An 11,753-nucleotide genomic window follows, 5' to 3' on the forward strand; every position below is an offset into this window, starting at 1 on the left:
CAGCGGCCTTGCCTCATGGGAGGCCCCGGTTCTGGCTTCGCTGGCCCTGACACTGGCCTAACCCCTCAGCTGGCTCTGATCCCAGCCTCGGAGGCCCCAGCACCGGCCTTGCCTCGCAGCAGGCTCCGATGTTAGCCAATGGCCCCGGCATCGGCCTAACCCCTCGGCAGGCTCCAATCCAGGCCTCGGAGGCCTCAGTAGCGGACTTGCCCTATAGTGAAGCAAGTAAGGTGACCAATCAGAGGGTATGGAATAGGGGAGGATGGAGCCTCTTTAAAAAGCAGGAGGTACATAAACATATGTATCAAAGTTAATCACCAAATAAGCATGGGATCGAGGGAGGGGGAGGGAATGGGATGGGGGCTGGATGAAGGCTAATTGGATGATGTGTGCTTGTATATCCTCTCAAGTCTTATATTCCAATGTGATGTATGATTACAATGCACCAATAAAAATAAATTTAAAATAAATAAATAAATAAATAAATAAATAATAATAGGGCTGGGAAGCTAGGCATGTTGGTGCATGCTTGTAATCCCAGTACTTAGGAGGCTTACACTTGAGGATTGCATGTTTGCAGCCAGCCTCAGCTACTTAGGCCATCTGCAACTTAACGAGAACCTATTTTAAAAATAAAGAATAAGCCGGGCATGGTGGCGCACGCTTATAATCCCCGCGCTTGGGAGGCGGAGACAGGAGGATCGCGCAGGTTCTAAGCCAGCCGCGCTGGCCTAAGAGACCCTGTTTCCAAATAAAAACATAAAATAGGTCTGGGAGTGTAGCCGGAGGTAGAAGGGCTTCCAGGAACCCCAGAACCACACACACACACACACACACACAAAAAAAAAAATAATAATAATAATAAATAAATAAATAAAAAATAGGGCTGGGGGTGTAGCTTGGAGATAGAATGCCCCTAGGTTCAATCCCAAGCACCAAGATTAAAAAAAAATTTTGATAGCCTTAAATTTTAGACTACTCAGCTTTTTTTTTTTTTTTTTTTTTTTGGTAGTACTTCTGAAGCTACACTTTCAGCCCTATTTACTCTTTATTTTGAAATAGGGTCTGGCTAAATTGTGGAGGGCCTCACCAAGTTGTTGAGGCTGGCCTCGAACCTGTGACTGATCATCAGCCTCCCAAGTACTGGGATTAGAGGAGTGTGCTAAGATGCCCTGTTGTGTGTGCATACGCACATGTGTGTGTTGCTGGGGATTGAACCTAGGGACATTCTACCTCTGAGCTACACCCCAGGCCTATTCTGCAATCTTCCTATCTCAACCTTCCAAGTTTTGGGATTATAGGCAAGTGCTCAGTTTTTTTAAAAGGAAAATTTGAATCAAATTAGCTCACTTTAGGTCTTAATGGAGGTTTCAAGGTGTTTGCTACATTACTCAGTATTTTTATTTTTATGCTTCTGTAAAAAAAAATTTTTTTTTTAAATTATCCTCAGCTGGGCATGGTGGTACACACTTGTAATCCCAGTACTTGGGGGAGGCTGAGACAGGAGGATCACAAGTTCAAAGCCAGCCTTGGCAACTTAGTTAAGACCATTTCCAAGTAAGAAGTAGAATTGGGCTGGTGTATAACTTGGAGATAGAAAAAAAGAAACAACTTTCAAATAAATTCCTTTTCAGTCCTGCGAGCCTTGTCTTGCTATGCTGAGACCAAGGGTATACAGGAAGACCAGTGACCATACCCCAAGGCACACAGGTGAGTGGAAGTGGCCAAAGCCAATCTACAGGAAGGCCACCGGCACAAGGGTGTCACCTGCGGCCTCCTGGCCCAGGGCAGCTACTCTCACCTGAACACCAGAGTCCTTAGGCCTGAGCCTTAGTTGCATCCAGGCAGGTGCAGAATGGCACCAAGGGACTCCTGAGACCTTGGGCAGACTAGGTACCGCCTGCAGCCCAGCGCTGGACGTTCTCCTGTGGGTGGGGAGAGGAAGGCACAGAGGCCATGAGGCCGGGGGCCTGCACGGTATCTAAGCTGGCCCCGCCATCAAGGCCGTGGAGCCAAGTGTACCTCACAACACCCTGGGTCTTAATGGCATCTGAGGCAGGGAGGGTGGGCCCTACCCACCTACCCACCTACCCAGAGGCTGAGGAAGGAGCTGCTGCAGCCGCGCCCGCTGTCCTGGGGGAAACGCAGGACCCTGGAAGTCTAAATGGCCAGGGCAAAGCTACCAGCTGGTGAGAAGAGACTGGGCTGGCTCTACACCCCCGAACAGCGCCCTCCCCACTTACCTCAGTGCCAGCCCAGGAGAGGGGTCTGCCGTGGGGACAAGGGGGCAGGCTCAGAACCGGGCAGAACCATGTCAAGCCAGGAACACACGCTGCTCTGGGCATTTCACCCATCATCCTGGAACTGGGGCCACGCAAGATGGTTCGCCACCAGGCAGCGCGAGCCACTCTGTGGAGAGTGGCAGCGAGGTTTCTGGAGCCGAGGCAAAGAGCAGCTAGTAATGGTCAGCCAGGCGGAGGGGGACAGGACATGGGCTACTGTCCACTGGTTTCGTGGGCTGAGCCCCACAGGGTGTGGTTATGGCAAACAGCCAGGGCTACAAGGAAGGGGCTCAAGCACTGGTGCCAGACATGCCTGATGAGGGCTCCAGGCACTGTGGCCTGCGCTGCCCGGGGCCTAAGGACCTCATCAGTTGGCACTTCCTTTCTATGACTAGGTCTTGGTACTTAGAGATGGGAGGTCGAGCCAGGAGAGGGACAGGTGGTCTCGGACCAGGCAGGAGGGAGTGACGGCTCAGCCTCAGGAGGAGCCAAGGCCAGCTGCCACCTCAGTGCACGACATGAAAACCAGGACCAGTATTCAAGACATGAATACTCCCAGTACTTAGGGAGCTGACTGGATTGTAGGTTCAAGAGATTCTAAGCCCTGTTTCAAAACAAAAAGCTGCCGGGCATGGTGGTACACACCTGTAGTCCCAGTAATGTGAGGCTGAGACAGGAGGATCACAGGTCCAAGAACTGCCTCAGCAACCTAGCAATACCCTGTTCAAAACAAAATAAAAAAGAGGTGCCTACAGGTGTCACTTGGAGGTAGAATGCAGCTGGGTTTGATCCCCAGTACCACAAAACAAAAAAAGGGGGGGGTGGGTGGGCGTGGTGGCGCAACTTGTAATCCCAGCATTCGGGAGGCTGAGACAGGAGGATCGCAGTTTGAGGACAGCCTCATCTACTCTATGAAGCCCTTTGCAACTCAGTGAGATCCTATTTCAAAATAAAGAATAAAAAATAGAGCTGAAGGTGTAGCTTGGAGGTAGAATGCCCCTGGGTTCCACCCTCCCAGTACTGCAAAACAAAACAAAACAAAACAAAACCTGGGGGGGACGGCCTGGGAGTACAGCTCACAAGATTGAATGAATGCTTCTGGGTCCAACCATCGGGATCCTGTGGGCTCATTAAATAAGACGCACCACCCTGGCCTGCTGTGAAAACATTTATTTTACAACAGTTAACTTTATTTTAGGTAAACATCCAGACATACTGAGACGGAGATCACCATGCGAGACCAGCGCAGCTCTCCACCCTGGAGAAGGCCAGGGCTCTGGGGGCCTGTGCCCCAGCACGCTTGGCTTCCATGGTGGAGTGAAGCCAGCGCACGGACTCTCCATGCACTGGCACCGGATTCTTAGAAGCAGCTCAGCGTGAACTTCCTCCCTCACCGCTTGACACACGCCTCACTGTCCAGGGAAGCAGAGGTACCACGGCGGCCTTGGGCCTCGCAGGCGATGTACTGTGGCACCTGCCCCCTTCTGTGTGGCCTGGCCAGGAGGGCCTTCAGATGCCACTAAGTCACTGATTGTATGTGCTACTCAGGAAACTGGCTTTCATGTTTCAAGGGAGGAGAGGACTTCTAGTCACCTCCTAGAGTGTGACAGGGTCCCAAGGGTGGCATATCTGTGACAGTCACCCCAAGCCAACGCTGCTGAAGCCCAGTGCTGGCACGGGCCTTGGCAATGGGCCCAACTTTGTCTTCTGTGCATCCGCCAGGAGGACCACACGCAGACTGTCCCTGCCCAACTCACCAAGACACCAGAGGCCACTTGGGAGCCGACTTTATTGTACTTGTTGCTTTGCCACTGGACAGCAGCGTGACAGGCCTGCCACACGATATATACATATGCACATATGTACACACAGACATACCACAGCCCACACTCAGCACTTGTCCACGCGCACCGTGCACCGGATGCGAGATGTTACACGGCAATTCCACAGAAAGGTGATCCATGACCAAAGAAAGAAAAAGAGGCCAGTCCTGGGCGACGTGGTCCCAGCTCAGAGTGCTGGGGAGGAGTGAGACCAGTCCCTTGTCAGTGCTCCCCACAGCATCCCCGCAAGAACAGCTCCCACCAGTGTGCCCGCAGCACCTGGCCTGCATGCAGGGCCACCTGTCAGGTGCTGGGGAGCCACCACTCCCAGGCCACTGCTGCCCCAGTGGAAGCTCCTCTAGCACCAGAGGAGCTGAGAACAGGTGGCCATGGGCTCAGCAGGTTGGCACCACGGCTGGCAACACCGGGGTCATAACATCTGAGAGGTTTCTTAACCGTTTCATGATGCAGGGCCTTTCCTAGACTGGCGCTGGCGGCCAGGTCCGGTGACCAGCAGCTCGGAGATGAAGTTTCCTGCTCACCACAGCAGGCACTCTGCTTTCTTTCCTAACAGGTCCCCATTGGGTGTTGGCCGCATCAACTAAACATCAGAGAACTAGGGAGGCTCATACACACTGAGCAATAATGTCTAAAGCAGTTTAGAAACAGAATCAAGCCAAAAGGAAGACAAGACCACATTACTGAGCAGACACAGATCCACACGCTGACAGCTGCCCCGGAGCCCCGAGGTCCCTCCCGCCCTCCTGCAAGGCAGAAGGCCTCGGTGCTGGGAGGGCCTTCCTGCACACTGACCCTGGCGCTCCTGAAAGCACACCACAGCACTCTGCAGAGTCCAGAAGCACCGCTCCTGCTACGGCCGCCAGCAGAGGAGTCCTGGGGAGCGGGGGGGGGGGGGCATCCTGATTTGTTAGCACTTGGCCAGAAAGGGGCTCAGGCTGGCACCTAATACCCACCTGCCCTGCTTATTAGAAGGAAAACAAAAATGGGGAGGCTCTGGACCAATACAATAAGACACCATGGAGGGGCTGCCTCAGAGCCAGACAGTGGGAAGGCTCCCGCCACCACCTGCAGGTCACCTAACTAGGGTCTTTGGGCAATCACTGTCACCTTGAGATAGGTCCTATTTATTGATCTTTATAAATTCTACATGATTTGTTAATTTCACAAATTTCATAGGGTACTGGGCACAAACACTGCTCTGCCACCCAGCTGCCACTCGGGGTGCCCTTCTCCTGGGAGGTGGCCACAGGCCACGTGTCAGGAGGGCTGCCCACCCCTTCACCACTGCTTTGAACACTCTGTCCTGCCTCACTTCCTAAAACCTCTAGGAAAGCCACGAAGGCTGACCGAGGCGGCCTCTTGGTCGAGTCCCTGTGGCTGGCTGGCATGCGGGGACAAGCTCAGGAGGCTGCCTAGCGTCTGCTCCCTGTGGTTCCACATGGCCCAGTGGTGGATTCTGTGCACCTCCGGAAGGACTGAGGTTGACAAATTATCTCTAACTTAATATCCTAGTGTGTATACCCCTTGTGAAACGTCTTCATGGTCTTTCAAAGAGCAACACAGGCAAACACACCTGCCCTAAACCTGGGGCTGAGGGCCAGTCTCACTGGGCACCCTCAACCAGAACCACATTCCAAACCACGCCGGGTCTGTCCTCACATGGCAGCCCTGTCCTGTAACTGTTACCCTGACCCGCCCTCTGCAGGTCCCGGCCAGCTAGGGCCCACAGTCTGGTGCACGCATGAACATACCCACGCACGCTTCTGGGCACGTGGCGGTTCATCTGGGCCACAGAGTCACCATGCGAGGCTTCTTGTTCGTGTTCCTACTATGAATCCAAAGATGCTCAGCAAGCAGCTGCCACCAGAAGGTTCTGCAGAGCCCGACCCATGGGGTTCACGCCAGTGGGCCATGCAGAGCAGCGCCAAAGCCTTGGCCAGCACAGGCCCGTGGCACTCACATTCCCTTAGCGAGGGCCTCACTCAGCCTCCCTGGGGCCCGCCAGGCACCGCGGCTCCAGCCCGTCCCCCAGGAACCCAGGAACCACCTGAGGCATCAATGACAGAGAACTCTGGCAAGCACAAGGAAGGTTCTGGGTGCGTACTTCAGTACTTCCTGACACAATCAGCCACGGGCCACCATTGTGGTTCTCAAAAGCTCAAAAAGGATTTAAAAACACAGTTGGGCTTTAAGGAATGTGGATGACAACCCAGGAAAAGGAGAGGAGACTTTGGCCCATCAAGCCGGCCCGCAGCCTGGGAAAGGTGCGGGACAGAGACGAAGCACTTCACACACTGGCAGGGGCACACCTCGGGGACAGGGTCTCAGCTCACACACGAGGAGGCGCAGGGCAGAACGCTGTGAAGACAGGGCCTCTCATTCTCAGAGGGGGCGTGCCATGCTTCCCACAGCACATCTACTCATGGAGACACCCGCCATAGCAAGCGAAGGAGACCTCTGCACACCGTGCCCGACACAAACGCTGTAAATGACTGACACGGTGCTGCCGGGAGGGCGGACCCAGCTCTCCCCTGAGCAGGTGAGACCAGAGCCCTGCCTGCAGCTGGGAGGCGGGGAGTGAGCACAGGCTTGAGCCTCTGAGGACGCCAAAGCCAACACGGAGATGTAGCCCCTGGGCAGCATCCGCCCCGCCCTGTGAGCAGAGGAAGGCAAGGGGCGGCCCTGCTTCCCCAGCCCACTTGGCCGGGCAAAACCTAGCGGCTATGGTCCCCCATCATCAGGCCAACTTGGCTAAAAGCCCAGAGGCAGCTCCACCATCCAGTTAATGCAGCCAGGCCACGGCACGTCCACAACACAGACACTAAACATAACCCATACATGCTATTAAAAAAGGAAAAACAGAGGAAGAAGAAGACCGTAGCTACACTGCTTTAAATACTGCATGCTACGCACTTCAGGTATCAAGGATTGACGGGCGGGCGTGGAGGGGAGGGCCCCGACGCAGCCTTGGCAGGCCGGACACCTCCCGGGCTCGTGACTACAGTTCATGGTTCTATGGGTGCAGTGGCCGGTGCTGGCTCGTCCCCTAGTCACAGCTTCTCCTGCACTTAGTTGAACCCGTCGGTGTGGTAGCTGGGGTGGGAGTCGGCCGTGAGCTGGGTGGTCTCTGTGGCAGACGCTGGCTGTATGACAATCGGCGTGTCTGTGGCCTCTGAAAAGGAAGCGGGCATCCTCATTGCACAGGGCAGCAGCCACGCGTGCCCATCGGCCTGGTCCTCACGTCAGCACACTCGGCCACCTGGACACACTCGGGGAGAGGCTGTTGCTGAGCCCCACCCAACACTGCCTGAGCCTCAGGCCACCGCCAGCCCTCGCCGCCCACTGCCTGGCCCCCACCTCTCGGCCCGCGTATCTACGGCTACCGCAGCTGTGGGCGGGGACAGCTCTCTGCGCCCGCTTTACCTCGAGTGTCCACGTTCACACCTCAGCAGGCCCAGCTGCCACCACAAACACTCGCGGCACAGTGTCAGTGCCCTCCTGTTTGATGAGACAGTTGACACGTTCAGGGCTGTGCTGGCCCCACCCCACACACGCCCCCCGGCCGGCACTCACCCCTCTCGTCCGACTGCAGCTGTGCCTCCAGGTCCTCCGGGGACACGTAGAAGGCGGTCTCCTCGCCCTCCGGAGCCTTGGGCTTGCATTTCCCGCAGCAGCAGTTGAAGCAGCAGCACAGGCAGCAGCAGCAGTAGCAGCAGGTGAGAAGTCCACAGAAGACGAACAGGGCCTGGAAGAGAGTGCCAGCATGCATGGCCTGCACAACCCGGACACCACACCTCCCCGCCCAGAGGGCAGGGCTGCTGCAGGGCGGCCTCACACCGAGGTGAGTTTTTCAGAAGCGGATGGATAAACAAGGGGCTTGGAAGGGGAAGGCAGGAGAGACAAAGAGACCAGTTGCTTAGAAAGAAGTAATAAAGCCGGGCGTGGTGGCCACGCTTGTAATCCCCGTGCTTGGGAGGCGGAGACAGGAGGATTGCGCAGGTTCGAAGCCAGCCGCGCTGGCTTAAGAGACCCTGTTTCCAAATTAAAAAGCATACAAAATAGGTCTGGGAGTGTAGCCCGGAGGTAGAAGGGCTGCCAGGAACCCCAGTACCACAAAAAAAAAAAAAAAAAGTAATAAAGATGAGACTGAGGGCTGACTAGCAACAGCTAGACTCATTCGTCCTACAGCTGAGGGCCATGGTGATTCCACGGGTGATCACACCTTCTGGACCTAGTTGTCCTACAGCTGAGGGCCATGGTGATTCCACGAGTGATCACACCTTCTGGACCCATTCGTCCTACAGCTGAGGGCCATGGTGATTCCACGGGTGATCACACCTTCTGGACCCATTCGTCCTACAGCTGAGGGCCATGGTGATTCCACGGGTGATCACACCTTCTGGACCCATTCGTCCTACAGCTGAGGGCCATGGTGATTCCATGGGTGATCACACCTTCTGGACCCATTCGTCCTACAGCTGAGGGCCATGGTGATTCCACGAGTGATCACACCTTCTGGACCCAGTCGTCCTACAGGTAAAGGCCATGGTGATTCCATGGGTGATCACACCCTCTGGACCCAGTCGTCCTACAGCTGAGGGCCATGGTGATTCCACGGGTGATCACACCTTCTGGACCCATTCGTCCTACAGCTGAGGGCCATGGTGCTTCCACGGGTGATCACACCTTCTGGACCCACTCGTCCTACAGCTGAGGGCCATGGTGATTCCACGGGTGATCACACTTTCTGGACCCAGTCGTCCTACAGGTAAAGGCCATGGTGATTCCATGGGTGATCATAGCTTCTGGCCTTCTACCAGGCCAATAAAGAAAGCAAGAAAGGTTAAGTAAGCCGGGTGTGGTGCTACACAACAATAATCCCAGTAATTGAGAGGCTGAGAAAGGAGGATCACAAGTTTACAACCAGCCACAGCAATTTAGCAAGGCCGTTGGCAACTTAGACCCTGTTTCCAAAAATTAAAAAATAAAACAGAAGCCAAGCATGGTGGTACACACCTGTAATCCTAGTACTTGAGAGGCTAAGACATGAGGACCACAGGTTTGAGGACAACCTCAGCAAGTAGTGAGACTTTCATCAACCTAGTGAGATCCTGTTTCAAAATAAAAATAAAATAGGGTAGGGCCGGGCGTGGTGGCACACACTTGTAATCCCAGCACTTGGGAGGCTGAGACAGGAGGATCACACAGGTTTGAAGCCAGCCTGGGCCACTTAGTGAGGCTCTCAGCAACTTAGTGAGACCCTGTTTCCAAATAAGATATAAAACAAGTCTGGGAGTGTAGTCCAGAGGTAGAAAAGCCCCTGCGTCCCACCCCCACCCCCACCAAAAAAAAAAAAAAAAAAAAAGGCTAGGGATGTAGCTCAGAGGTAGAATGCCCGAGTTCAATCCCAGTTACCACACACACACACACACAAAGGGCAGGGGCATAGCTTATAGGTAAAACTCCCGAGTTCAATCCCCAGAAAACACACACACACACACACACACACACACTCACTCACACTCACACACACACTCTGTCTCTAATTAAAAATAAAATTATCTAAGCGTGGTGGCACATGCTTGTAATCCCAGTACTTGGGAGGCTAAGATAGGAGGATCGCAGGTTCAAGGTCAGCTTCAGGACTTGTGAGGCCCTCCACAACTTAGACCCTGTCCCTGTTTCAAAATAAAGAATAAAAAATAGGGCCGGGTTTGGTGGTGTACACTTGTAATTCCAGCATTTGGGAGGCTGGGAGCGTAGCTCAGAGGTAGAATGCCCCTGGGTTCTATCCCCAGTACTGAGGGGGGGGAAAAATAGGACTGGAGGTGTAGCTTGGAGGTAGAATGCCCCTGGGTTTGATCTCTAGTTCCAAAACAAACAAACAAACAAACAAATAAAACAAATTATCTTAGTTTCTCAAATTAGGTTCAAGAAGTTTCCATCATAGCAAAAGCCTACCCAAGCCAGGATGAAAGACACTTCCTGCCTCAGCCTAGAGTAGCTCCAAATAATGCCTCGGGGAGACCGTGGGCTTAGTGTCAACCCCGCTCCCTGCATGCAGAGTGCCGTGGCTGCCCCCGCAGGCTCTTGGCCGACTGCAGGCCTCCTGCCACAGGGGTGGGGACTGCAAAAGCCAGGAGTCCCTTCTCAAGAGCACTTCTCTCCATCAAACACACAGACCCTTTACAGTGTGCAGCCCCCAGGCACAGGACGCCTCGGCGCCTCCAGACCCTCCTCACCTTGGCCCACCAGCTGGACAGCACAAAGTAGGTGTTGACGTTCTCCTCCCCAAACTGCTCGGCCACGTAGAGCCCCAGGGAGCCGTACTTGTCGTAGATGTTCCTCTTCGTGGCGTCCGTCAGGATGGCGTGGGCGTTGTTGATCTCCTTGAACTTATCTGCAGCCTCTGGGTTATCAGGGTTCTTGTCAGGGTGGTATTTCAGGGCAAGCTTCCTGCAAACCAAAACCGTTTCCTGGCTCTATCTTGGTCTGGCATCTCAGATTTATCCATCAGAGTCCAGAAAAGAAACATTTACCCATTACCATCTCAATTCCTAACTTTCAGAAGTTTTGAATGTCAGGGTCCAAAGAAATCTCTGCAGTGTCAAACTTCTGTACCCAGGCCCATCCCAGGGAGGGAGTCCAGGTGGTGTGGGCGAGCGCGGCCTGACACCTGGAGACCCCACTGCCGCCCCTAGAGTGCCAGCCCGCTAACTGCACATGGCCAAACAGTGCTGAGCAGGGAGCGCCAACGGCACCTCACTTCCTGCCTCACTGCTCAGTGCTACGAGCAGAACAGAAGGACAACTGGAAGGCTGGGTCAGTGACGATGCCACTCCTCCTAGGAGACTGCATGATACTGTACCTCAGAGCTAGGTTCTTAAAAAGTTCACCATGCAACCCTGCAAAGCGCTGCCTGACCAGAAGTCTCTCAACAGGCCCAGACCTGATTTCCTATGGAACCGTGGACGGCTGGCAATGTCTACAAAGTGTATGTATGCATTTATTTATTCACTGTACCGGAGACTAAACCCAGAGGTGCTCTACCTCTGGGCTACACCCCAGCCCTTTTCATTTTTTATTTTGAAACAGAGTCCTGGTAAGTTGCTGCGGGTCTCACTAAGATTCTGTGATCCTTCTGTCTCAGCCTCCCAAGCACTGGGCTTGCAGGCATGTGTCACCATGCCCGGCTACACTTTCCCTCTTACCGATAGGACTTTTTAATGTCATCTGAGGTCGCATTCTTATCCAGCCCAAGAACATGGTACAGTGACTCCCCGGAGGTAGAGAGTGAGCGCTGCCTCTGGTCTGCCATGTTAGGTTAGTCTACAGAGAGAAAGGAACACGTCAGCAAGTCCAGATAAAAGTCCTAACTGTGCAGTTAGTGCACCTTACTCCTCTTGACTAAAGCAGAAATCAAAACACCAGTTTAGAGCCAGGCGTGGTGGTGCATGCTTGTGATCCCAGTATTCGGTAGGCTGAGCCTCAACTGCTTAGTGAGGCCCTTGTAACTTACACCTGGTTTCCAGATAAAAAATAAAATATGCTGGGGATATAGCTTGGAGGGAGAATGCCCTGGGTTTATCCCCAGCATCACAAAAACAAGAAAAGAAAAAGCCAAAAA

The 11,753-nt window shown here is 53.9% G+C and overlaps 1 protein-coding gene across 1 annotated transcript; it reads right to left on the reverse strand.

The window, feature by feature from the left end:
- Positions 1-7,194: 7,194 nt before the first annotated feature.
- On the reverse strand, positions 7,195-11,444 carry DNAJC5 (DnaJ heat shock protein family (Hsp40) member C5; the record flags this gene model as incomplete). The annotated part of the gene is made up of 4 exons (XM_080716239.1): positions 7,195-7,298; positions 7,700-7,871; positions 10,369-10,582; positions 11,338-11,444. 4 exons carry the CDS (start codon positions 11,442-11,444, stop codon positions 7,195-7,197), a joined length of 597 nt encoding a protein of 198 aa, XP_080572365.1.
- Between the last annotated feature and the right edge of the window lie 309 nt (positions 11,445-11,753).

Source organism: Muscardinus avellanarius (assembly GCF_963383645.1).
Source record: "Muscardinus avellanarius genome assembly, chromosome: 19".
NCBI lineage: Eukaryota > Metazoa > Chordata > Mammalia > Rodentia > Gliridae > Muscardinus > Muscardinus avellanarius.